Source organism: Triticum aestivum, chromosome 4A, assembly GCF_018294505.1.
Source record: "Triticum aestivum cultivar Chinese Spring chromosome 4A, IWGSC CS RefSeq v2.1, whole genome shotgun sequence".
Classification (NCBI taxonomy): domain Eukaryota; kingdom Viridiplantae; phylum Streptophyta; class Magnoliopsida; order Poales; family Poaceae; genus Triticum; species Triticum aestivum.
This window is the reverse complement of record NC_057803.1, coordinates 583141809-583166618: the sequence shown is the minus strand read 5'-3', so window position 1 is coordinate 583166618 and position 24810 is coordinate 583141809. Positions and strand designations below refer to the sequence as shown.

Below are 24810 nucleotides of genomic sequence, written 5' to 3'. Positions count from 1 at the left end.
TTTCATAGCTACACATGATCTAAATGCCTGAATGAAGCAATACTGACCCAACCATTTTCTCAAGAGCGGCCAGTGTTTTTTTACCAGCAGAACCTGTCCTTATGCATGAGCAAATTAAAGGTGCCTCCTGGCCTCGGTTCGAGATCCTCTACATGGCAAAAAACAAGCTACATCTCAAGCTGGAAGCATTGTCGGGTTTTCTACCTCAATGTGTTGAGCAAAGGCGGATCGTTGCACTCGAAACTTCTGAAAAAGAAAAAATTGACATTCAGAATCCAAGATATCAAAGTCTAGAGATAAGGTGATAGGCTAGTTTGTAGGTTTACATGAGGCAGGTAATTTAAGTCGCTAACATCCACATCCCCTACTGGTTGTTTAATCACTAGATTTGTCTGGTTAGTACAACACCTATCTATCTCAAATGATTCTTGTAATTGTTCGTTTTAGTGGGAAATGAAGTTCGTACTTTGGATGAACAGTCAACAACACATTTCAGCGCAATATCTATCTCGTAGTTCACAAAAAAAATGTTTTGTCTCAAGTGGGCAAGGGACCTACAATAGATGCTGGAAGAGAGTGATTATTCACAATACCTTCTGATGGTAACTCAACGCTTTGCATCATGAAGCCGTTTTGCACTTTTTTTGTACCCTGCCATATTACATCTCAATAGGCCAAATTACATCATCCCATTGATGAACAAGTGCCATACATCTACAAAGAACAACTGGCAACGAACAATGTTCGAGCACTGAATCTGGTCATGGGCAAGCAGTGTTGTGATGAGCATGCCTCCCTAAGCTAGAGTCAAGCCCGCAACTTGGAGTTGGGCAAGACCATTGGGTCATCCAAACGCCCAGCGATGTGCTCGCAAGGGAGCATGATGTAAAAGATTTCCCCATGCATCCCAGCCCTATTGGTTCATCTCTGTTTGTCTCGCTATGCTTCTAGGATCTAGGTTGAGGTCAAGGATTAGCTCGCGAGGAAGGTGGATATCGGAAGAAAGATTGAAGTAGAATACATGGGTAATAAACTGAAATATAAATCATGCAGACACTATTCTCGCTACAAAGCGCATGTTCGTGGCGTATCCGATGTTATTAATAGCCATTTGTTGTTTACGTCTGCTCGTAGTACTACACAAATCTAATGTTTTGATGCCTTCATCAAAATGTACAGATGGAGTATTCATGCTAGGTGGGCATAAGTGTCATCTTCAATGATAGGGACCTCAACCTACTCCTTTTCCCTTCACTTTTGAAAATAAGGATATGCATAGACAATAAAAGTATATTTGAAAATGTTTCTAGTGTCATCTCTGGAAATTGATGCCCGAATAAATATAAGTACGCTGAGTAATACCGTTTTTAAAAAGTATATGATGATACAATGAGATTTCATACAAGAAATAAATATATCATTTTGACGTGCAAAGATTATATTCACCATGTCTAAATACATAAACAAATATATAAAAAGTTACATTTCTAACTTTGTGGCAGCTTATATCTTCACATTACCGGCTGATTATCTTGTTTGGAAATCATATGGGGCTGCATAGTATCAGTTTGTGTATCTGTAGTGATGTGAACATTAAGCACCCAATCCCCTAAAAAGACATTAAACACCCAATTTTTGTTTATTGTTGCGTTGATATGCGCATGCGTGAAATTAGAGGATCCTGCTGCGATCTTCGGAGGGCCACACTGCTGTATGCATTCTCCATGCTTGTTCATATTTGGACAGTGAAATGTCCACTACATCTACAATGCCCATGTACGATATGAAGTGGCAGTGAAATGTTTCATTGCGTGTGGCGGTGTTTTCAACATTGTTATGATGTTTCTCCAATATTACTATTGTTGTTACCTTGTTGCTGTGGTGAGCCTCTCATACGAGGGTGTTAAAGTGATGTTTCTTTTTCACTGAAGTGAGCTCCCTTGGTTTGATGGTAGGATTTCATATAATCAGTTCATGCGCCTACAATTATGGTCGTTTTTATTCAATTTATGTGCCAAGATAGATGGTGATTTCACTCTCTCTATGTGGTTGTTACTTCAATACAATTACGTAAGTACAAGATAGTATTTTTATGACAAATCTAAGGACGATATTACCTAATTAACCCTTTCTCTTACTAATTACCTGTCAAGAACCACATTGTTGTCAGGCTACAATGAGCTTACGTTGGACACCTGAACTACTATTTGTAGCAACCTCGAACTCGCTTTGCTACTTATTTTGAACCCTGCCATATTACATCTCAATAGGCCAAACTACATCATCCCACTGTTGCACAAGTTTCATATATTGACGAAGGCAGGGGGCATCTGTGACAGCATGTGTCAACAACGAAGGAGAAGCACACCAACAACGAACGCTGTTCCATCAACGAACTTCATCAGGGGCCAGCGCTGCTGTGATGAGCATGCCTCCCTAAGCTAGGGATATGAATGTGGCTTGGAGTTGGGCAAGACCATTGGGTCATCCAAACGCCCAACGATGTGCTAGCAAGTGAGCATGTTGTGGAAGATGTCCCTATGCATCCCATCCCTATTAGTTCATCTCTGTTTATCTCATCATGCTTCTTGGTTGAGGTCAAGGATTAGCTCGTGAGGAAAGTGGATATCGGAAGAGGGTTGATAGAGAATACACGGACAGTAAACTGAAATATAAAGCATGCAGACACTTTTCTCACTAGCAATCGTATCTTCGCGACGTATCCGATGTTATTGATAGCTATTTGTTATTTACATCTGCTCCTAGTACTACACAAATCTTATGCTTCAATGCCTTTAACAAAATGCACGGATGAACTATTCGTGCTAGGTGTGCATAAGTACAAATGTACCATCTTCAATGATAGGCACCTCAGCCTACTCCTTTACCCTTCATTTTTTTAAATAAGAATATGGACAGATAATGAAAATATATTCTAAAATGGTTTTTTTAGTATCACCTCTGGAAATTGATGCTCAAATAAATATAATCAGTGCCGACTAAAACAATTTTGAAAAAATATGATGACATGATGATATTTGGTACAAGACATAAATGTCATTTTGACGTGCAAAGATTACATTCACCATGTATAAATACATAAACAAATAAAAAATACATTTCTAACTTTGTTGCAGCTTATATCTTCACATTACAGAGCCACAGAATATCGGTTTGTGTATTTTTAGTGAGCAGTACTGGTAGTGAGGATATTCCTTGGTGTTTCCTTGGGCATTTCCATGCATGTTCCCATCTTTCTCAGAAAGGAGCCCCACCTATTTCACCTCCGATCTTTATTCCCGGCATTTTCAAGTACTTCTGTTTCTGGAACAAGATATACCTATCTTATTCTTTTTCTCTATATACCTTCCAAATAAGATGAGTTTGATCTAGAACATTAACATTTTTACAGATCTACATATTGTCACCACCACTGTATACATACTATAGAATTTGTCGAAACTTTTACACATGGTTTCCACGGAAAGTAGCTTCGATCTGATATAACCGGACTCACGCACAATCAAAATATGCAAATTGGCTGACCGCATATGCTACTGAACGCAGCGAGTTGGTGCTGTACCCAGGAACTTAACTGCAATCTGAAGTCCCATTTGCTATACACATTATTTGTACAATATATGCCAGCTACAGCAAGACTAGGCACAAAATTAGAGGGGGGACAAAACTAGCTACGACTCCCTACTTGATGCGGCGCCGTCGATAGTTTACACTAGCTCATACACTTCTCTGGTAACGAGGCTTCAGGGAAGATGGCGGCCACGTCTCCTCGTGAAGTGCCTTCGGACCGGCAGATTCGACATTTGCACTGCCTGGCCAGGCAAGAGGGGCCAGCTGCTGCTGATATGCGTCGGTGTTGTCGGATACGCCGAGCCTGATGATGAACGTAGCCGTGCAACCTCTTCCTGCTCCTTCACTGTCCAGCCAGATGTGCCCTCCCATCAGAGTAACAAACCTGCATAGGATTTTCAGAACGGTTTCCCGAGTTTTAGAACGAGTGGTTCACTAGTTAGTTAAGAACCCCTCCATGACATAAATATATATACTCCCTCTGTAACTCAATGTAAGACATTTTTTGACACTGTCATAGACTCTAAAACGTCTCATAAAAAGTTACACGGCAGTACATCTTTGTGTGCTACTTCAAGAGAAGCAGAATTACCAAGCACAATAACATACACTCTAGAAGGTTTACAAGTAAGAAGATCAAGGCGTGATAGTGATCTACCTCCTGCAAATGGCAAGTCCAAGGCCACTGCCACTGTAACCTTGGTTACCTCCAGGCTGAGTTTGAGCGAATTTTGTGAATACATGGGGTAGATCCTGAGGACTAATGCCACAGCCTGTATCCTTTAGCTGCAACAGAAAAATAACAGAGGCTTTAATAATCAAGAAAATTGCTAAACAAATACTCCCTCCGTCCCATAATATAGGACGTTTTTTGACACTAGTGTAGTGTCAAAAATGTCTTACATTATGGGACAGAGGGAGTGAATGATTACACATCAGTTTTACAGTTGGATATTGTTTTTGACCAACCACTTCTCTCAAAATCCATCATGTTTCTGTGGCATGTTCATGATCTGTAATCATAAATAAAACATTTTCTTTTATTTTAGTTCTAATCCCAGGAACACTGGGAGCAGCTAAATTGGAGTTTTTAGTCATGTCAGCATGCGAGCTTTCCTGATGAAATGTTCTTTTAACTGAATCAGATGGAAGTTTTTGTTGTTATATCTTAACATTGCTCCTGCATAGTTGACAAGGCGATGGGTTGGTTTGGGTTTCTCGGCTCATGTACCACTGCTTCATGTTTTTGTTGTTATAAAGCCAAATAGGGAGAACTGGAAAAACATCTGGACCTAGACAGTCATATGGACAACTTGAAGATGACTTGACGAAACAGTTCAGCCGAGATTTTGGATGTGCCTCATGCCCATAGCCCAATAGTGACAAGTAATGGTCAGAAGTCTCTAATTTCATACATGCACATGTTGAGCAAAGGTTTGTCCAATGACTGAAGATGCACAGTGCATTTAAGTTGTCTTGTATTTAGATCTTGATTTCTGAATCCTATGGCGAGAATATGAGCTCATAGCCTTGACAAGAAAAATTGCTCACACAAATCTCTATAATAGTTACCTGAACTTTCAGATAGAAATGGTCATCACTTGCAGCTGGATGGAAATCTGGGGTTCTGAACTCTCTTAAAGAATCAGGCTTGAGAACGGAAGCTAGAAGTGTAATGTGGCCCTCCTTGGTGAACTTAACAGCATTACCGGAGATATTTAGGATAGTTTGCATTAGCCTCTTTTCATCGCCAATAGCACATAATGGTAAATCTGGCGCTAACATAACCGACATAGACAGCCTCTTGATAGCTGCAATTGGTCTGATGAAACCCATCACCTGTAACACGAACAAAAACTTTCAGGCAAGTGAACTATGCATATAGACTTTATAGAAAAGGAGAGGATAATATTGCGACCTCTTTGAAAACAGCATGAAGATTGAATGCTCTGATCTCCAATTCAAGGCTGCGATCCTCAAGTTTGGAAAGATCCAACACATCATTAATGAGTGTTGCTAGAAGATTGCTGCTTTTCAATACTGTTTCCACCATTAAACGCTGCTCAGGAGTGAGTTCAGTTTCCAAGAGCAAGGATGAAAGAGCTATGATTGCATTCATTGGTGTTCGCATTTCATGATTCATAACAGCTAGGAAATCATTCCGAGCACGGATGGCCATTTCAGCCTCTCGTCGAGCTAAATCCAGAGCAACATTTTGCTCCATCAGTAAATCACGTGCACGCATGGACTCTTCAAGAATAGCTGCATGAGAGAGTGCAACTGCTACCTGAAAAATAGGGAAAAAATCTGCTTCAATATCATTTCATGATAATGTATTCATGTTAGACCTCATCTATATCTTGGTATCTTTTGGTTTCAAGGAAACATAGATTTTTTAGAATGGTCTGATGTTATTTGCAGAAGCCCTTGAACAATTCATAGTTGTGAATAAATAAAACATTTCCCAGTTGAAGAGTCTATGGGTCGAAACATCACATGCATATGCATTTGACAACACCTTAAACACTATTCACCCCTACAAATATCTATAGAAAAAAGGCGGCATTGTGTTCGAGAAAAAAGAGGCGGCATTAACCTGATCGGCGACGACCTCAACAAGCTCCAACTCATGCACATGCCAGTTCCTTGCACTATCGGATGGAAGCATGAGAACCATAATAGCATAGCTTTTTGCGGAAAGCTCTGGCCAGTCATTTATTTGGAAGTTTGAAAGATTCAGGAGAGGTACTCGCACTGCAGCCACTTCTGGTGGAACATATCGTCCTGCAAGAGGCCGAATCCGTGCCAGAGGGGATGTGTGCGGTATTATAATTGCTCGATTGCTACTGAAAACTTGGTTGATAACAGGAAGATTAATTGATATAGATGACCCAACAGTGATTTGGTGGCGCAGAGTATGCGAAAGCTGGAGACTCGAGCCACTTCTTGACGGCATCCACAGGGCACACTCTTCCAGACCCAAGGTCCTTCCTAGCTCCACAATGGTAGTCTTCAAAATCGTATGTCTATCGAGTGTGCTTCTGATTTCATGAGTTAGCATCCTAACATGCCTCCCGGTCTCTTCCTGCGTCCTTATCAAGCCCATCTCCCAATCGAGCTCCTCAGCTTTATTCTTCAGAAACAGCTCCCTCGTTTTGACACTCAGCAAATCAGGGATGATGTGAACAAGCATCAAAGCTGTCGCGCAGGAAACGACGGCCGTCGAAACCTTGGCAACCGTCATGACCATGGCCACGGTCTTTGTGTGGGTGGTGAAAGTCCAGAGGTTTATGAGATGGGTTGCTCCACAGAGGACTATGAAGGCACCAAACTGGATGAGAACCCATCTGTATGGGAAGAAGGACGACTTCTTCACAAAGTAGATGAGCTCCAACGGGATGGAGAAGTAGGCGAGGGCTATGAAGAAGTCGGAGATGTACTGGTACTTGATGAGCAGCTCGTCAGTCGGCCACAGCGGCTCGATGCAGTCGCATCGTTCCATCGCCGAAGGTTCAGGACTGCATCAGTTGTCACAACATTCCCTACAGCAGAAGAAATGCAGAAATGAGTCACCATGCCCAATCCACTCATACACATTGTGGAACTGCAACAACACCACAGCAGGCTCATATCACTTTAAAATAACAGGAACTGTGTAATAATAACATAAATAATAAAAAATAGCACTGAATGTTCGTGAACACATATAGCATAGCAGTAGAGCGCTCAAACACACAACAAGAGGCAATCGCCCATCTGCAAGTGGTTAACAGCTCATGATCACGCCCGCCTTCCACTGGCATCCCTGAATTTTGAAGAAAGATTTTCTGAATTTCAGCACACCCGTCGCATTTCAGCACCGCGTGTCACCTCAAGCCACTTCCCCCTTTCCCCACTAGACATCAACACGCAGCACGGCACAGTACCCGCCCGAAGCCGGCAAGCGATCGGAGCCAAGAACGCTCAGCGACGGCGACGGGAAGCCACCGGCCCTGGCACCGATGGCTCCTCCCCCAAAAATCAACCCCTCCACCCCTTGACCACGGCAAGCCCCCGCGACTCGACCAAAGAAAAGAAAACCCAGATCTGCCCAGCTTGGCGGAGCGGGGAGGAGAGCAGGGGCGGGCGGTAGGGTACCTCGGTCGACGGCGGCTCGACGCCGGGAGCTGCCGGAAGGTTGGTTGCGGCGGAGGCAGGGCGAGGAGGAAGCGGCGCTGAAAAGGGAAGGAAGGGAGGGAGGGAGGGAGCCAGATGCGCGGACAGACGGACGGACGGACGGAGGGAGGGGCAGTGAAGTCGTCACCGTCTACCACCACGGACGGCACCCACCCCACCCCACACGGGTGCAAGAAAGCAGCAAAAAAAGAAAGGAAATGCGGAGTCCAACCGCGGCCGTTGCGCGCGCCCGTGCCGTGGTCTTTCTTTTCGCTCCCGCTTTTGTCCCCACGCTGCCGCCGCCACGGCCGAGCTGCCAGGCGTCGGCGGCCGCGGGACGCAGCAGGTCGGCAGCGAGCGAGATAGCTGGCGCGTCACGCGGTGGTGCTGCCGTGTTGGGACTATCACTTAACTATCGTGCGCGCGGGGCAGTGGCGCGGGGTGAGGGCGTACGGTGTACTACGGGCGCGGTCGCCGTTGCCGTTGCCGCCGGCGGGGAATGGCCGGATCGGAGCATGGAAGAAGCAACGCCTGGGAAACGGATTTCGGATACGAGGATATTTCCAGCGTGCATTATGTATTATCTAAGGGCATCTCCAATGGATAGTCGTTGGTAGACTTTGCCACATAGAATTTTTAATGATGTGGCATACAATAAATAAAGAAAGAGAGGAATGTTGTATGTACATGAACCAACATCTCTTGCACAAGCTCCAATTTAGAATGAGAGAACACCTTATTTATTATCTCATATTCTATTGGGCAACTAGATACAACCCATTAAAGTTGTTGTATGTTAAGGTGTTGATTCATGACATGACATATTTTATCAACAAGCTAGCATACAAACTATTGGAGATGCCCTAAGTGCGAGAAAAAACAAGTTTGGTTGCAAACGGTGTGGGCTGCTCACATCAACACGAATTTTAAAAGCGGCACATAGCCTGGCTCGCTTGAAACCTTTAGATTGGCAATTTCCAGCGAATCAGACTAAGTGCGGCGCAAAAAGGATGCAGCTCGCACGGGGAGAGCAACGCGAAATCAAATGAAGATGGCGGGAGATGGAAATCGGGTGCAGCGGTATGGCGCCAAATCTAGCCTCAACCCCACATTTACTCGGTCACCGCTAGCTCTAGGATAAGCTACTCCTCTGTTTTAGCACCGGCGACGGCGGCGACTCCGATGTGCGCAAGCGGCGGCGGCAGCGGTGAATGATGACCCATAAGTATAGGGGATCTATCGTAGTCCTTTTGATAAGTAAGAGTGTCGAACCCAGCAAGGAGTACGAGGAAATGATAAGCGGTTTTCAGCAAGGTATTCTCTATAAGCACTGAAATTATCGGTAACAGATAATTTTGTGATAAGGTAATTGGTAACGAGTAACAAGTAACAAGTGTAAATGTGCAGCAAAATGGCTCAATCCTTTTTTAAGCAAAGGATAAGCCTGGACAAACTCTTATATGAAGGAAAGCGCTCCCGAGGACACATAAGAATTATCGTCAAGCTAGTTTTTATCACGATCACATGATTCGCGTACGGTACTTTAATAATTTGATATATGGATGGACCGGTGCTTGGGTGTTGTCCTTACTTGGACAAGCATCCCATTTATGATTAACCCCATTGCAAGCATCCACAACTACAACAGAAGTATTAAGGTAAACCTAACCATAGCATGAAACATATGGATCCAAATCAGCCCCTTACGAAGCAACGCATAAACTATGGTTTAAGCTTCTGTCACTCTAGCAACCCATCATCTACTTATTACTTCCCAATGCCTCCCTCTAGGCCCAAACAATGGTGAAGTGTCATGTAGTCTACGTTCACATGACACCACTAGAGGGATGACAACATGCATCTCATCAAAATATCGAACGAATACCAAATTCACATGACTACTAATAATAAGACTTCTCCCATGTCCTCAGGAACAAACGTAACTACTCACAAAGCATATTCATGTTCATAATCAGAGGAGTATTAATATGCATAATGGATCTGAACATATGATCTTCCACCAAGTAAACCAACTAGCATCAACTACAAGGAGTAATCAACACTACTAGCAACCCACAGGTACCAATCTGAGGTTTGGATAGAAAGATTGGATACAAGAGATGAACTAGGATTTGAGATGAGATGGTGCTGGTGAAGATGTTGATGGAGATTGACTCCCTCCCGATGAGAGGATCGTTGGTGATGACGATGGTGATGATTTCCCCCTCCCGGAGGGAAGTTTCCCCGCCAAGGTTCCGCCTCGTGGTGACGAAGTCTTGTCCGGAAAGCTTGCTTATGATTTTTTCCTCGACGAAAGACTCCATATAGCAGAAGATGGGCATCGGAGGGCCACCAAGGGGCCCACGAGGCAGGGGGCGCCTAGGGGGGTAGGGCGCGCCCCCCACCCTCGTGGCTGGTGGATGGCCCCCCTCTAGTACTTCTTGCGCTCAGTATTTTTTATATTCTGGAAATAACTCCCGTGAAGTTTCAGGACTTTTGGAGCTGTGCAGAATAGGTCTCTAATATTTGCTCCTTTTCTAGCCCAGAATCCCAACTGCCGGCATTCTCCCTCTTTATGTAAACCTTATAAAATAAGAGAGAATAGGCATAAGTATTGTGACATAATGTGTAATAACAGCCCATAATGCAATAAATATCGATAAAAAAGCATGATGCAAAATGGACGTATCAGTGAACGCGGCAGCAGCACTCTCCGGCGGCAGGAGTTGCTTCTTCCCTTCCTCGTGGCCACCATCTGGTCATCCTCGACTCGGCCATGCCCCCCCTTCATCGTCGTTGTCTCCGAAGCCGGTAAGCAACATGGCCCCCCTTCTCCCTATGTTAGGTTGGTTGTTAGGTCGTTAGGCTAGGTGTAAGATCGATTTCCCCATTGCTCAAATGCACACTTGATGTCGACTAGGTTATGGATGCATAGATGAAGCCGATAGTTTAGGCCGCGGCATTGATAGATGTGATTCAGGCATGGATCATGTTGATCCACAAGAGAGTTGTTCGTCGGGGTGATAAGCCTGTCATCCATTATGGTTCAGTGTTAATCCGGGATCACGAGAGGATGGTGAATCTGAACTACATCTACAACTGCAGCGACACAGAGGCTCTGTGGATGCTTCGAATGAAGAGAGCACCTTTTGCCAGGCTTGTGTAGACCTTCAGAAGCAGAGGGCTACTACAAGATTGCATCCACACCAGTATGGAAGAGCAGCCATGTTCCTCCATATTGTTGGTTATAACCAGAGGTTCAAGGTTATGCACAACACCTTCAGGAGATCAATGGAGACCATCTCCAAGTACTTCAGGCAAGTGTTGTATGCTGCTAGGGAACTCAGAGGAGAGATGATCAGGTCACCAACCGGCTGGACTCCTAGCAAGATTCACACTATCCCAAGATGGTATCCATACTTCAAGGTGAGCACTGACAATATGTAGTTTAAGCCTTGATATGCTTGTATTGTTCGGCTATAGCCATACCACAATCTTATAATGTCATTTCAGGATTGCATTGGGGCAACAGATGGTACTCATGTCACTCCCAGAGTGTCGAGGTCACAATCTGCAGCATACAGGGGTAGAAAGCACTACATTAGCCAGAATGTGTTTATTGTTGTTAACTTTGATATGAAGTTCACATATGTGATGGTTGTTTGGGAAGAATCAGCACATGATGCTAACATTTTCAGTGACAGCATGAGTCGTCCTAATGGCATCAACATCCCGATGGCAAGTTCTACCTAGGAGATGCTGGCTATGCATGTCAGCCAGGTGTTCTTCCACCATTCCGAAAAACCAGGTACCATCTGAACGAGTTCATTGGTACGAACTATCCTAGGACTCCACAGACTATTTAGTCTCATACACTCCGACCTTAGAGTTATTGTCGAGAGGGCATTTGGAGCTCTGAAGAATAGGTTTAAGATCATGGATCATAAGCCATTCCACACTTTCCCCATCCAGGTTAAGCTTGTTCTTACTGTTGGGGAACGTAGCATGCAATTTCAAAATTTTCCTACGATCACGCAAGATCTATCTAGGAGATGCATAGCAGCGAGAGGGGGAGAGTGTGTGCATGTATCCTCGTAGACCGAAAGTGGAAGTGTTAGGTTAACGCGGTTGATGTAGTCGAACGTCTTCGCGATCCAACCGATCTAGTACCGAACGTACTAGAGGCAGGGGCAGTGAAGTCGTCACCGTCTACCACCACGGACGGCACCCACCCCACACGGGTGCAAGAAAGCAGCAAAAAAAGAAAGGAATGCGGAGTCCAACCGCGGCCGTTGCGCGCGCCCGTGCCGTGGTCTTTCTTTTCGCTCCCGCTTTTGTCCACACGCTGCCGCCGCCATGGCCGAGTTGCCAGGCGTCGGCGGCCGCGGGACGCAGTAGGTCGACAGCGAGCGAGATAGCTGGCGCATCACGCGGTGGCGTTGCCGTGTTGGGACTATCACTTAACTATCGTGCGCACGGGGCAGTGGCGCGGGGTGAGGGCGTACGGTGTACTACGGGCGCAGTCGCCGTTGCAGTTGCTGCCGGCGGGGAATGGCCGGATCGGAGCATGGAAGAAGCAACACCTCGGAAACAGATTTCGGATACGAGGATATTCCAGCGTGCATTATCTATTATCTAAGGGCATCTCCAATGGTCGTAAGATAGTTGTTGGTAGACTTTGCCACATAGGATTTTTGATGATGTGGCATACAATAAATGAGGAAAGAGAGGAATGTTGTATGTACATGAACGAACATCCCTTGCACAAGCTCCAATGTAGAATGAGAGAATACTTTATTTATTATCTCGCATTCTATTGGGCAACTAGATACAACCCATTGGAGTTGTTGTATGTTAAGGTGTTGGTTGATGACATAACGTATTTTATCAACAAGCTAACATACAAACTATTGGAGATGCTCTAAGTGTGAGAAAAAACAAGTTTGGTTGCAAACAGTGTGGGCTGCTCACATCGACACGAATTTTAAAAGCGGCACATAGCCTGGCTCGCTTGAAACCCTTAGATTGGCAATTTCCAGCGAGTCAGACTAAGTGCGGCGCAAAAAGGATGCGACTCGCACGGTGGGAGCAACGCGAAATCAAATGAAGATGGCGGGAGATGGAAATCGGGTGCAGCGGTATGGCGGCAAATCTAGCCTCAACCCCACATTTACTCGGTCACCGCTAGCTCTAGGACAAGCTACTCCTCTGTTTTTAGCACCGGCGATGGCGGCGACTCCGATGTGCACAAGCGGCGGCGGCGGTGAATGATGACCCATAAGTATAGGGGGTCTATCATAGTCCTTTTGATAAGTAAGAGTGTCGAACCCAACAAGGAGTAGAAGGAAATGATAAGCGGTTTTCAGCAAGGTATTCTCTATAAGCACAGAAATTATCGGTAACAGATAGTTTTGTGATAAGGTAATTGGTAACGAGTAACAAGTAACAAGTGTAAATAAAGTGCAGCAAGATGGCCCAATCCTTTTTTAAGCAAAGGATAAGCCTGGACAAACTCTTATATGAAGGAAAGCTCTCCCGAGGACACATGAGAATTATCGTCAAGCTAATTTTTATCACGATCATATGATTCGCGTTCGGTACTTTGATAATTTGATATATGGATGGACCGGTGCTTGGGTGTTGTCCTTACTTGGACAAGCATCCCACTTATGATTAACCCCCATTGCAAGCATCCACAACTACAACAGAAGTATTAAGGTAAACCTAACCATAGCATGAAACATATGGATCCAAATCAGCCCCTTACGAAGCAATGCATAAACTAGGGTTTAAGCTTCTGTCACTCTAGCAACCCATCATCTACTTATTACTTCCCAATGCCTCCCTCTAGGCCCAAACAATGGTGAAGTGTCATGTAGTCTACGTTCACATGACACCACTAGAGGGATGACAACATGCATCCCATGAAAATATCGAACGAATACCAAATTCACATGACTACTAATAACAAGACTTCTCCCATGTCCTCAGGAACAAACATAACTACTCACAAAGCATATTCATGTTCATAATCAGAGGAGTATTAATATGCATAATGGATCTGAACATATGATCTTCCACCAAGTAAACCAACTAGCATCAACTACAAGGAGTAATCAACACTACTAGCAACCCACAGGTACCAATCTGAGGATTGGATAGAAAGATTGGATACAAGAGATGAACTAGGATTTGAGATGAGATGGTGCTGGTGAAGATGTTGATGGAGATTGACCCCCTCCCGATGAGAGGATCGTTGGTGATGACGATGGTGATGATTTCCCCCTCCCGAAGGGAAGTTTCCCCGCCAAGGTTCCGCCTCGTGGCGACGGAGTCTCGTCCGGAAAGCTTGCTTATGATTTTTTCCTCGACGAAAGACTCCATATAGTAGAAGATGGGCATCGGAGGGCCACCAGGGGGCCCACGAGGCAGGGGGCGCCCAAGGGGGTAGGGCGCGCCCCCCACCCTCGTGGCTGGTGGATGGCCCCCCTCTGGTACTTCTTGCGCTCAGTATTTTTTATTTTCTGGAAATAACTCCCATGAAGTTTCAGGACTTTTGGAGCTGTGCAGAATAGGTCTCTAATATTTGCTCCTTTTCTAGCCCAGAATCCCAACTGCCGGCATTCTCCCTCTTTATGTAAACCTTGTAAAATAAGAGAGAACAGGCATAAGTATTGTGACATAATGTGTAATAACAGCCCATAATGCAATAAATATCGATAAAAAAGCATGATGCAAAATGGATGTATCAGTGAACACGGCAGTAACACTCTCCGGCGGCAGGAGTTGCTTCTTCCCTTCCTCGTGCCCACCGTCTGGTCGTCCTCGACTCGGCCATGCCCCCCTTCATCGTCGTTGTCTCCGAAGCCGGTAAGCAACATGGCCCCCCTTCTACCTATGTTAGGTTGGTTGTTAGGTCGTTAGGCTAGGTGTAAGATCGATTTCCCCATTGCTCAAATGCACACTTGATGTCGACTAGGTTATGGATGCACGGATGAAGCCGATAGTTTAGGCCGCGACACTGATAGATGTGATTCAGGCATGGCTCATGTTGATCCACAAGAGAGTTGTTCGTCGGGGTGATAAGCCTGTCATCCATTATGGTTCAGTGTTAATCCGGGATCACAAGAGGATGGTGAATCTGAACTACATCTACAACTACAGCGACACAGAGGCTCTGTGGATGCTTCGAATGAAGAGAGCACCTTTTGCCAGGCTTGTGTAGACCTTCAGAAGCAGAGGGCTACTACAAGATTGCATCCACACCAGTATGGAAGAGCAGCCATGTTCCTCCATGTTGTTGGTTATAACCAGAGGTTCAAGGTTATGCAAAACACCTTCAGGAGATCAATGGAGACCATCTCCAAGTACTTCAGGCAAGTTTTGTATGCTGCTAGGGAACTCAGTGGAGAGATGATCAGGTCACCAACCGGCTGGACTCCTAGCAAGATTCACACTATCCCAAGATGGTATCCATACTTCAAGGTGAGCACTGACAATATGTAGTTTAAGCCTTGATATGCTTGTATTGTTCGGCTATAGCCATACCACAATCTTATAATGTCATTTCAGGATTGCATTGGGGCAATAGATGGTACTCATGTCACTCCCGGAGTGTCGAGGTCACAATCTGCAGCATACAGGGGTAGAAAGCACTACATTAGCCAGAATGTGTTTATTGTTGTTAACTTTGATATGAAGTTCACATATGTGATGGTTGTTTGGGAAGAATCAGCACATGATGCTAACATTTTCAGTGACAGCATGAGTCGTCCTAATGGCATCAACATCCCGATGGCAAGTTCTACCTAGGAGATGCTAGCTATGCATGTCAGCCAGGTGTTCTTCCACCATTCTGAAAAACCAGGTACCATCTGAACGAGTTCGTTGGTACGAACTATCCTAGGACTCCACGGACTGTTTAGTCTCATACACTCCGACCTTAGAGTTATTGTCGACAGGGCATTTGGAGCTCTGAAGAATAGGTTTAAGATCATGGATCATAAGCCATTCCACACTTTCCCCATCCAGGTTAAGCTTGTTCTTACTGTTGGGGAACGTAGCATGCAATTTCAAAATTTTCCTACGATCATGCAAGATCTATCTAGGAGATGCATAGCAGCGAGAGGGGGAGAGTGTGTCCATGTACCCTCGTAGACCGAAAGCGGAAGCGTTAGGTTAACGCGGTTGATGTAGTCGAACGTCTTCGTGATCCAACCGATCTAGTGCCGAACGTACGACACCTCCGAGTTCAGCACACATTCAGCTTGATGACGTCCCTCGAACTCTTGATCCAGCACAGGGTCGAGGGAGAGTTTTGTCAGCATGACGGCATGGTGACGGTGATGGTGATGTGATCCGTGCAGGGCTTCGCCTAAGCACTACGATGCTATGACCGGAGGAGTAAACTGTGGAGGGGGCTCCGCACACGGCTAAGAGAATAACTGTTGTGCTTTGGGGTGCCCCTGCCCCCGTATATAAAGGAGGGGAGGAGGAGGCCGGCCACGAGGGGCGTGCCAAGGAGAGGGGAGTCCTACTAGGACTCTAGTCCTAGTAGGATTCACCCCCCTTTTTTCCTTCTCATGGAGGGGGAAAGAGAGAAGGGAGAGGGAAGAGGAGAGCGAAAGGGAGGCGTGCCCCTCCCCTAGTACAATTCAGACTCCCTAGGGGAGGGGGCGCGGACACCCCTCTCCCCTATGGCCCATGTAGGCCCATTACTTTTCCCGAGGGGTTCCGGTAACCCCACGGTACTCCGATAAATATTTGAAGCGTCCCGAAACCATCCCGGTGTCCAAATACTATCGTCCAATATATCAATCTTTACCTCTCGACTATTTCGAGACTCCTCGTCATTTCCATGATCTCATCCGGGACTCCGAACAATCTTCGGTTATCAAAACACACAACACATAATACAAATCGTCACCGAACGTTAAGCATGCGGACCCTGTGGGTTCGAGAATTATTCATACATGACCGAGACACATCTTCGGTCAATAATCAATAGCAGAACATGGATGTTCATATTGGTTCCTACATATTCTACGAAGATCTTTATCGGTCAAACCGCAATGGCAACATACGTTATTCCCTTTGTCATCGGTATGTTACTTGCCCGAGATTCGATCGTCGGTATCATCATACCTAGTTCAATCTCGTTACCGGCAAGTCCCTTTACTCGTTCCGTAATGCATCATCCCGCAACTAACTCAGTAGTCACATTGCTTGCAAGGCTTGTAGTGATGTGTATTACCGAGAAGGCCCAGAGATACCTCTTCGATACTCGGAGTGACAAATCCTAATCTCGATCTATGCCAACCCAAAAAACACCTTCGGAGACACCTGTAGAGCATATTTATAATCACCCAATTATGTTGTGACGTTTGATAGCACACAAGGTGTTCCTCTGGTATTCGGGAGTTGCATAATCTCATAGTCAAAGGAATATGTATAAGTCATGAAGAAAGCAATAGAAATAAAACTTAACGATCATTATGCTAAATGAATGACACGTGTCCAACGTATCTATAATTTTTGATTATTCCATGCTGTTATATTATCAATCTTGGATGTTTTATAATCATTTTATAGTGATTTTATATCATTTTTTGGTACTAACCTATTGACATAGTGCCAAGTGCCAGTTGCTGTTTTTTCCATGTTTTTTACATCGCAGAAAATCAATATCAGACAGAGTCCAAATGCCCCGAAACTTCACGAAGAATTTTTATGGGCCATAAGGAACACAACAGGCCCTGGCTGCGCCTGGGGGGTGCCATGAGGGGGGCACAACCCACCAGGGTGCGCCAGGAGGTCCAGGCGCGCCCTGGTGGGTTGTGCCCACCTCGGGTGCCCCCAGACCACCTCTTTGCTCTATAAATACCCCAATATTCCAGAAACCCTATGGGAGTCGACGAAATATTCATCCAGCCGCTGCAGAGTCTAGAACCACTAGATCCAATCTAGACACCATCTAGGATGGGGTTCACCACCTCCATTGGTGCCTCTCTGATGATGCGTGAGTAGTTCTTTGTAGACCTCCAGGTCCGTAGTTAGTTGCTAGATGGCTTCATCTCTCTCTCTCTCTCTTGATTCTCAATACAGTGTTCTCTTGGAGATCCATATGATGTAACTCTTTTGCGGTGTGTTTGTTGGGATCGATGAACTTTGAGTTTATTATCAGATCTATCTTTTTATATCCATGAAAGTATTTGAGTTTATTTGATCTATTTTATGCATGATCTCTTATAGCCTCGTGTTTCTTCTCCGATATTTGGGTTTTGTTTGACCAACTTGATCTATTTATCTTGCAATGGAAATAGGTGCTTTGTAGTGGGTTCGATCTTATGGTGCTTGATCCCAGTGACAGAAAGGGAAACAACACGTATGTATCATTGTTACTAAGGATAAAACGATGGGGTCTATTGTTGGGGAACACAGTATTTCAATTTTTTTACCTACAATCATGCAAGATATATTTAGGAGATGCATAGCAACGAGAGGGGAGAGTGTGTCTACGTACCCTCGTAGATTGAAAGCGGAAGCATTTAGTAACGCGGTTGATGTAGCCAAACGTCTTCGCGATCCAACCGATCAAGTACCGAACGCACGGCACCTCCGCGATCTGGACACGTTCAGCTCAGTGACATCCCTCGAACTCTTGATCCAGTTGAGGCCAAGGGAGAGTTTCGTCGGCACGACGGCGTGGTGACGGTGATGATGAAGTTACCGGCGCAGGGCTTCGCCTAAGCACTACGACAATATGACCGAGGTGTAAAACTATGGAGGGGGGCACCACACACGGCTAAAGATCAACTTGTGTGTCTATGGGGTGCCCCCCTCCCCCGTATATAAAGGAGGGGAGGAAGAGGCCGGCCGGCCCTAGGGGGCGCACCCAAGAGGGGAGTCCTACTCCAAGTAGGAATCGGCTCCCCCCTTTCCTAGTCCAAGTAGGAGAATAAGGAAGGAGAGGTAGAGGGAGAGGGAAAGAGGGGTCACACCCCCCTCCCCTAGTCCTATTCGGACTCCCCTTGGGGGGGGCGCCACCTCCTGGCTGCTGCCCTCTCTCTCCCCTAAAGCCCACTAAGGCCCATTACTTCCCCGGGGGTTCCGGTAACCCTTCCGGCACTCCGGTTTTATCCGAAACTATCTGGAACACTTCTGGTATATGAATAAGATGGTCCAATATATCAATCTTTATGTCTCGACCATCTCGAGACTCCTCGTCATGTCCGGGACTCCGAACAACCTTCGGTACATCAAATCACATAACTCATAATACAAATCGTCATCGAACGTTAAGTGTGCGGACCCTACGGATTCGAGAACTATGTAGACATGATCGAGACACATCTCCGGTCAATAACCAATAGCGGAACCTAGATGATCATATTGGTTCCTACATATTCTATGAAGATCTTTATCGGTTAAACCGCATAACAACATACGGTGTTCCCTTTGTCATCGGTATGTTACTTGCCCGAGATTCGATCATCGGTATCATCATACCTAGTTCAATATCATTACCGACATGTCTCTTTACTCGTTCCGTAATGCATCATCCCGCAACTAACTCATTAGTCACTTTGCGTGCAAGGATTATAATGATGAGCATTACCGAGAGGGCCCAGAGATACCTCTTCGAAACACAGAGTGACCAATCCTATTCTCGATCTATGCCAACTCAACAAACACCATCGGAGACACCTGTAGAGCACCTTTATAATCACCCAGTTACTTGTGACATTTGATAGCACACTAAGTGTTCCTCCGGTATTCGGGAGTTGCATAATCTCATAGTCATAGGAACATGTATAAGTTATGAAGAAAGCAATAGCAATAAACTAAACGATCATAGTGCTAAGCTAACGGATGGGTCTAGTCCATCACATCATTCTCTAATGATGTGATCCCGTTCATCAAATGACAACACATGTCTATGGCTAGGAAACTTAACCATCTTTGATTAACAAGCTAGTCAAGTAGAGGCATACTAGGGACACTCTGTTTGTCTATGTATTCACACATGTACTAAGTTTCCGGTTAATAAAATTCTAGAATGAATAATAAACATTTATCATGATACAAGGAAATATAAATAACAACTTTATTATTGCCTCTAGGGCATATTTCCTTCAGTGTCCCACTTGTACTAGAGTCAATAATCTAGATTACGTAGTAATGATTCTAACACCCATGGAGTCTTGGTGCTGATCATGTTTTGCTCGTGAGAGAGGCTTAGTCAACGAGTCTGCAACATTCAGATCCGTATGTACCTTGCAAATCTCTATGCCTCCCTCCTTGACTTGATCACGGATGGAATTGAAGCGTCTCTTGATGTGCTTGGTTCTCTTGTGAAATCCGGATTCCTTTGCCAAGGCAATTGCACCAGTATTGTCACAACAGATTTTCATTGGACCCGATGCACTAGGTATTACACCTAGATCGGATATGAACTCCTTCATCCAGACTCCTTCATTTGCTGCTTCCGAAGCAGCTATGTATTCCGCTTCACACGTAGATCCCGCCATGACGCTCTGCTTAGAACTACACCAAGTGACAGCTATACCATTCAATAAAAATACGTATCAGGTTTGTGACTTATATTCATCGGATCAGTGTCAAAGCTTGCATTGACGTAACCGTTTACGACAAGCTCTTTGTCACCTCCATAAACGAGAAACATATCCTTAGTCCTTTGCATGTATTTCAGGATGTTCTTGACCGCTGTCGAGTGATCCACTCCTGGATTACTTTGGTACCTCCCTGCTAAACTAATAGCAAGGCACACATCAGGTCTGGTACACAACATTACATACATGCTAGAACCTATGGCTGAGGCATAGGGAATGACTTTCATTTTCTCTCTATCTTCTAAAGTGGTCGGGCATTGAGTCTGACTCAACTTCACACCTTGTAACACAGGCAAGAACCCTTTCTTTGACTGACCCATTTTGAACTTCTTCAAAACTTTATCAAGGTATGTGCTTTGTGAAAGTCTAATTAAGCGTTTTGATCTATCTCTATAGATCTTGATGCCCAATATATAAGCAGCTTCACCGAAGTCTTTCATTGAAAAATTATTATTCAAGTATCCTTTTATGCTATTCAGAAATTCAGTATCATTTCCGATCAACAATATGTCATCCACATATAATATCGGAAATGCTACGGAGCTCCTGTCGGTGTCAAAACCGGTGGATCTCGTGTAGGGGGTTTTGAACTGTGCGTCTAAGGTCGATGGTAACAGGAGACATGGGACACAATGTTTACCTAGGTTCGGGCCCTCTTAATGGAGGTAATACCCTACTTCCTGCTTGATTGATCTTGATGAATATGAAGATTACAAGAGTTGATCTAGCATGAGATCATAATGGCTAAAGCCTAGAGGTCTAGCCTGTATGATTGTGATTACCTCTACGGACTAAACCCTCTAGTTTATATATACATGGAGGGGCCTAGGGTTGTACAAAGTCGGTTTACAGAGGAAGGAATCTTCATATCCGAACGCCAAGCTTGTCTTCCACACAGAGGAGAGTCCCATTTGGACATAGGAGGAAGTCTTCGGTCTTGTATCTTCACGGCCCATCAGTCCGGCCCACGTCACATAGGTCGGACGCCCGAGGACCCCTTAGTCTAGGACTCCCTCGGTAGCCCCCAAACCAGACTTCAATGATGATGTGTCCGGCGCGCTGATAGTCTTCGGCATTGCAAGGCGGGTTCTTCCTCCGAATACTTCAAAGCGTCTGATCCGAAGAGTTATACTCGGCTTTCCATTTAATGTCGTACCCATTGGCTTCTGCTCCTCCATTGCTTCGGCTTCCACATGTCGAGCGAACATGAAAGGTCAGAGTATTTTTGCACATAACACCCTGGCCATGTAAGAAAGGCGTATACTTAAGTGGATTGGATCTCATATGCCATCTCACACCAGGCGGAAAATCCTTAGAGCTTGCTAGGAGAAACCATTCCAACATGGCTAGCGTTCCCAGTTCTTCCTCCCGCCCCCACGTCTCCGAAAAAGGCGATTGGGAGAAATGTTCATTATCCCATGACCAGCTGAGAAAGCTTCAAACACAGGGATTCCTTCCCCCCGCGGATCTAGTCCCCGTTCGGGCAGGATTAACCTCCTTTACAGGTGAAGCCCTGGCGGAAAGCTCCCCTAATCCAACCAGGGGGAGCGAGTGTGCTTCGTATCCTTCTTAATAAGAGGCGTTGGGTTTCCAATCCAACCTTTCCTCCGAGGTCTACTGGAGTACTACGACATCCAAGTGCTCAATCTCACTCCAGCCTCTATCCTGCATATCGAGGGTTTTGTCGCTCTTTGCGAGCTATTCCTGGGTTGCGAGGCCCACTTTGATTTATGGAGGAAACTTTTCTGCCTCATCCCTCGTACCCAAAAGGGATCCATATTCGAGGTGGGCGGCGTCAAGATATGGCGCATATCTGGGACCGGATACTTGTCCGGTACGCCGAAGAAGGCATCCGAAGAGTGGTCCTCAGAGTGGTTTTATATTGAAGACGTCGCTCTCCCCGACCCATTTCGAATGGGCCTCCCCAAATTTTCCAGCGCTCTGTTGAGGAAACGCCACAGCTGGCGTCCTCGGAGCCTCAAGGAGGAAGACATCGCAGAAGTTCAACAGTTAATGGGCAGGATAAGGACACTTGCCCAGTCCGGATTATCAATAATCGAGGTAATGGCAACTTCCATAATGCGAGGTGTTCAGCCATCCAGTTCAGAGGGCTCCCCATGTGGCACTAAAATGCGAAAGATGATGCCTCACACTGCGGATGGAAGGGTCTGGACACCCCTGCCGCCCTGGCCACAACATTGGCCGATCTGTATAAAGGGGAGAAAGAGGAGTTTACTCATCTTATGCGCCAAGAGGAATTCTCCATGTATAATCCCCCTAGCTGGGTGAGTTTTAATCTCACCTCCTTACTCAATCCTTTCCCCGAGTCATGTTTAATTGACATTTACCCATCCATTCTTAATAGGAATGGCGGAAGGCTATCGTGGAGATTTATAATCCCGCTCCATAGCCGGAGGACCATAACCGGGACCTCGATCCCGGATTTGAAGAGGATCCGGACATATTTGTAGAACTCAAAGAGGGAGTCTTCTACCAGGTGAGCTATGACGGCACAGAAGTGCCCATCATGGCCAATTATCCTGGCCACCTTCCTGCCTCACATGTAAGTAATAAGGAGACGTCTCCTCCGAAAGAGCTTCCTCGTTATGCATCACCCACCGCACTGTCTCGTGCTCCAAAGGGGAGGCGCTGGGCACGTCATGCCGCACTAGAGGCGTCTCATAAGAGAGCGGCTCCTACGTCGGGCGGGTCTTCAAAGAGGAAGGCAAATGACAACACGGTCGAGCCTTCATCAAAGAGGTATGGCTTTAAATATGCACTTTGGCAGTCACATCGAACTGTGACATTGTCCGCTATGTTTTCTTAGGAAGAGTGTTCGCCGGACTATGTCCGGGAATCCTACCGGTCGCGCCTCTGATACATCTCCAACATATCTATAATTTATGAAGTATTCATGCCATGTTTACAATACTTCTATATGATTTTGGTATGATTTGATTAGAACTAACCCGGGGCTGACGCTGTTTTCAGCAGAACTACCGTGGTGTTATTTTTGTGCAGAAATAAAAGTTCTCGGAATGCAATGAAAATCGACGGAGATTTTTTCTGGAAAATATGAAAAATACTGGAACAAAAATCTACCGGAGGGGAGTCACGGGGGCCCCACAAGGGTGGGGGGCCACCCCCCTGGGGCGCGTCCCCTGCCTCGTGGACTCCCCGAGGGCCCCCCTGACGTGAAATCAACGCCAACTTCTCCTATAAATACAGAAACCTCCGAAAAATAACCTAGATCGAGTGTTTCGCCGCCAGAAGCCTCTGTAGCCACTGAAAACCAATCTAGGCCCTCTCCGGCACCCTGCCGGAGGGGGCCATCATCACCGGAGGGCATGGAGGAGGATCCCGGAGGGGCCATCATCACCATGAAGGCCAAGGACTGGAGGGGGAACCTCTCCCCATCCTGGGGGAGGCCATGGAGGAGGAAGCACAAGGGGGAGAACCTCTCCCGCTCTCTCTTGGTGGCAATGGAGTGCCATCGAGAGGGGAATCATCGCGGCGGTGATCGTCTTCATCAACATCACCATCCTCATCTCTTTTATGCGGTCCACTCACCCGCACCCCGCTGTAATCCCTACTTGAACATGGTGCTTTATGCCACATATTATGATCCAATGATGTGTTTCCATCCTATGATGTTTTGAGTAGATATCTTTTGCCTTTGCGTTGATTGATGATCTAGATTGGTATGAGTTGTATGTTTTACTTTGATGCTGTCCTATGGTGCCCTCCGTGTCGCGCAAGCGTGAGGGATTCCCGCCGTAGGGTGTTGCAATACATTCATGATCCGCTTATAGTGGGTTGGTGAGTGACTGAAACACAAACCCGAGTAAGGGGGTTGTTGCGTATGGGAATAAAGAGGACTTGATGCTTTAATGCTATGGTTGGGTTTTACCTTAATGATCTTTAGTACTTGCCGATGCTTGCTAGAGTCCCAATCAGAAGTGCATATGATCCAAGAAGAGAAAGTATGTTAGCTTATGCCTCTCCCTCATATGAAATTGCAATAGTGATTACCGGTCTTGTCAACGATTGCCTAGGAAAATTCTGCACACCGATCCACCATTATTCCACACTTGCTATTTATAATATTTAGTAACATATTCTAACTTATTGATAACATCACCTACTTTCATATTTTAGCTCTCCGATATCATGCAAAGTTATCTACTCCATACCCACAACGTAGTTTTATTTCTCGTTTCTAGTTGGAAGCAAACGTTCGGTGTACGTAGAGTCGTATCAGTGGCAGATAGGGCTTGAGAGAATATTGATCTTACCTTTAGCTCCTTGTGGGTTCGACACTCCATACTTATCACTTCCACCTTTGGAAATTTCTACGATGATTCCCTGCACTTGGGGATCATCAGCCTCCACCAGTCAGGTTATAGACCCTGCCTCTAGGGCAGGGGCTGAC

General features: G+C 45.6%; 1 protein-coding gene across 2 annotated transcripts; it reads right to left on the bottom strand.

Annotated features, from left to right (window-relative positions):
• Window positions 1-3419: 3419 nt before the first annotated feature.
• Window positions 3420-8220, bottom strand: LOC123087163 (probable ethylene response sensor 1). 2 transcript variants are annotated; one of them, XM_044509082.1, is made up of 6 exons: window positions 8200-8220; window positions 6188-7133; window positions 5510-5878; window positions 5164-5430; window positions 4250-4377; window positions 3420-3976 (listed from the first exon to the last, which is right to left on the bottom strand). In XM_044509082.1, exons 2-6 carry the CDS (start codon window positions 7091-7093, stop codon window positions 3739-3741), a joined length of 1908 nt encoding a protein of 635 aa, XP_044365017.1. In that variant the 5' UTR covers window positions 7094-7133; window positions 8200-8220; the 3' UTR covers window positions 3420-3738. The 2 variants fall into 2 exon arrangements, with proteins under 2 accessions (XP_044365017.1, XP_044365016.1); XM_044509081.1 differs by lacking the exon at window positions 8200-8220 and adding an exon at window positions 7729-7972.
• Between the last annotated feature and the right edge of the window lie 16590 nt (window positions 8221-24810).

What these genes read in the sequence shown, in the direction of transcription:
- LOC123087163 (XM_044509082.1), bottom strand. Translation starts at nt 7,093, where the DNA reads ATGGAACGATGCGACTGCATCGAGCCGCTGTGGCCGACTGACGAGCTG. An exon ending in TTGAGGTCGTCGCCGATCAG is followed by an intron (nt 5,879 to 6,187) that starts GTTAATGCCGCC and finishes CCTATTTTTCAG; the next exon opens with GTAGCAGTTGCACTCTCTCA. An exon ending in GGACTTGCCATTTGCAGGAG is followed by an intron (nt 3,977 to 4,249) that starts GTAGATCACTAT and finishes AATCCTATGCAG; the next exon opens with GTTTGTTACTCTGATGGGAG.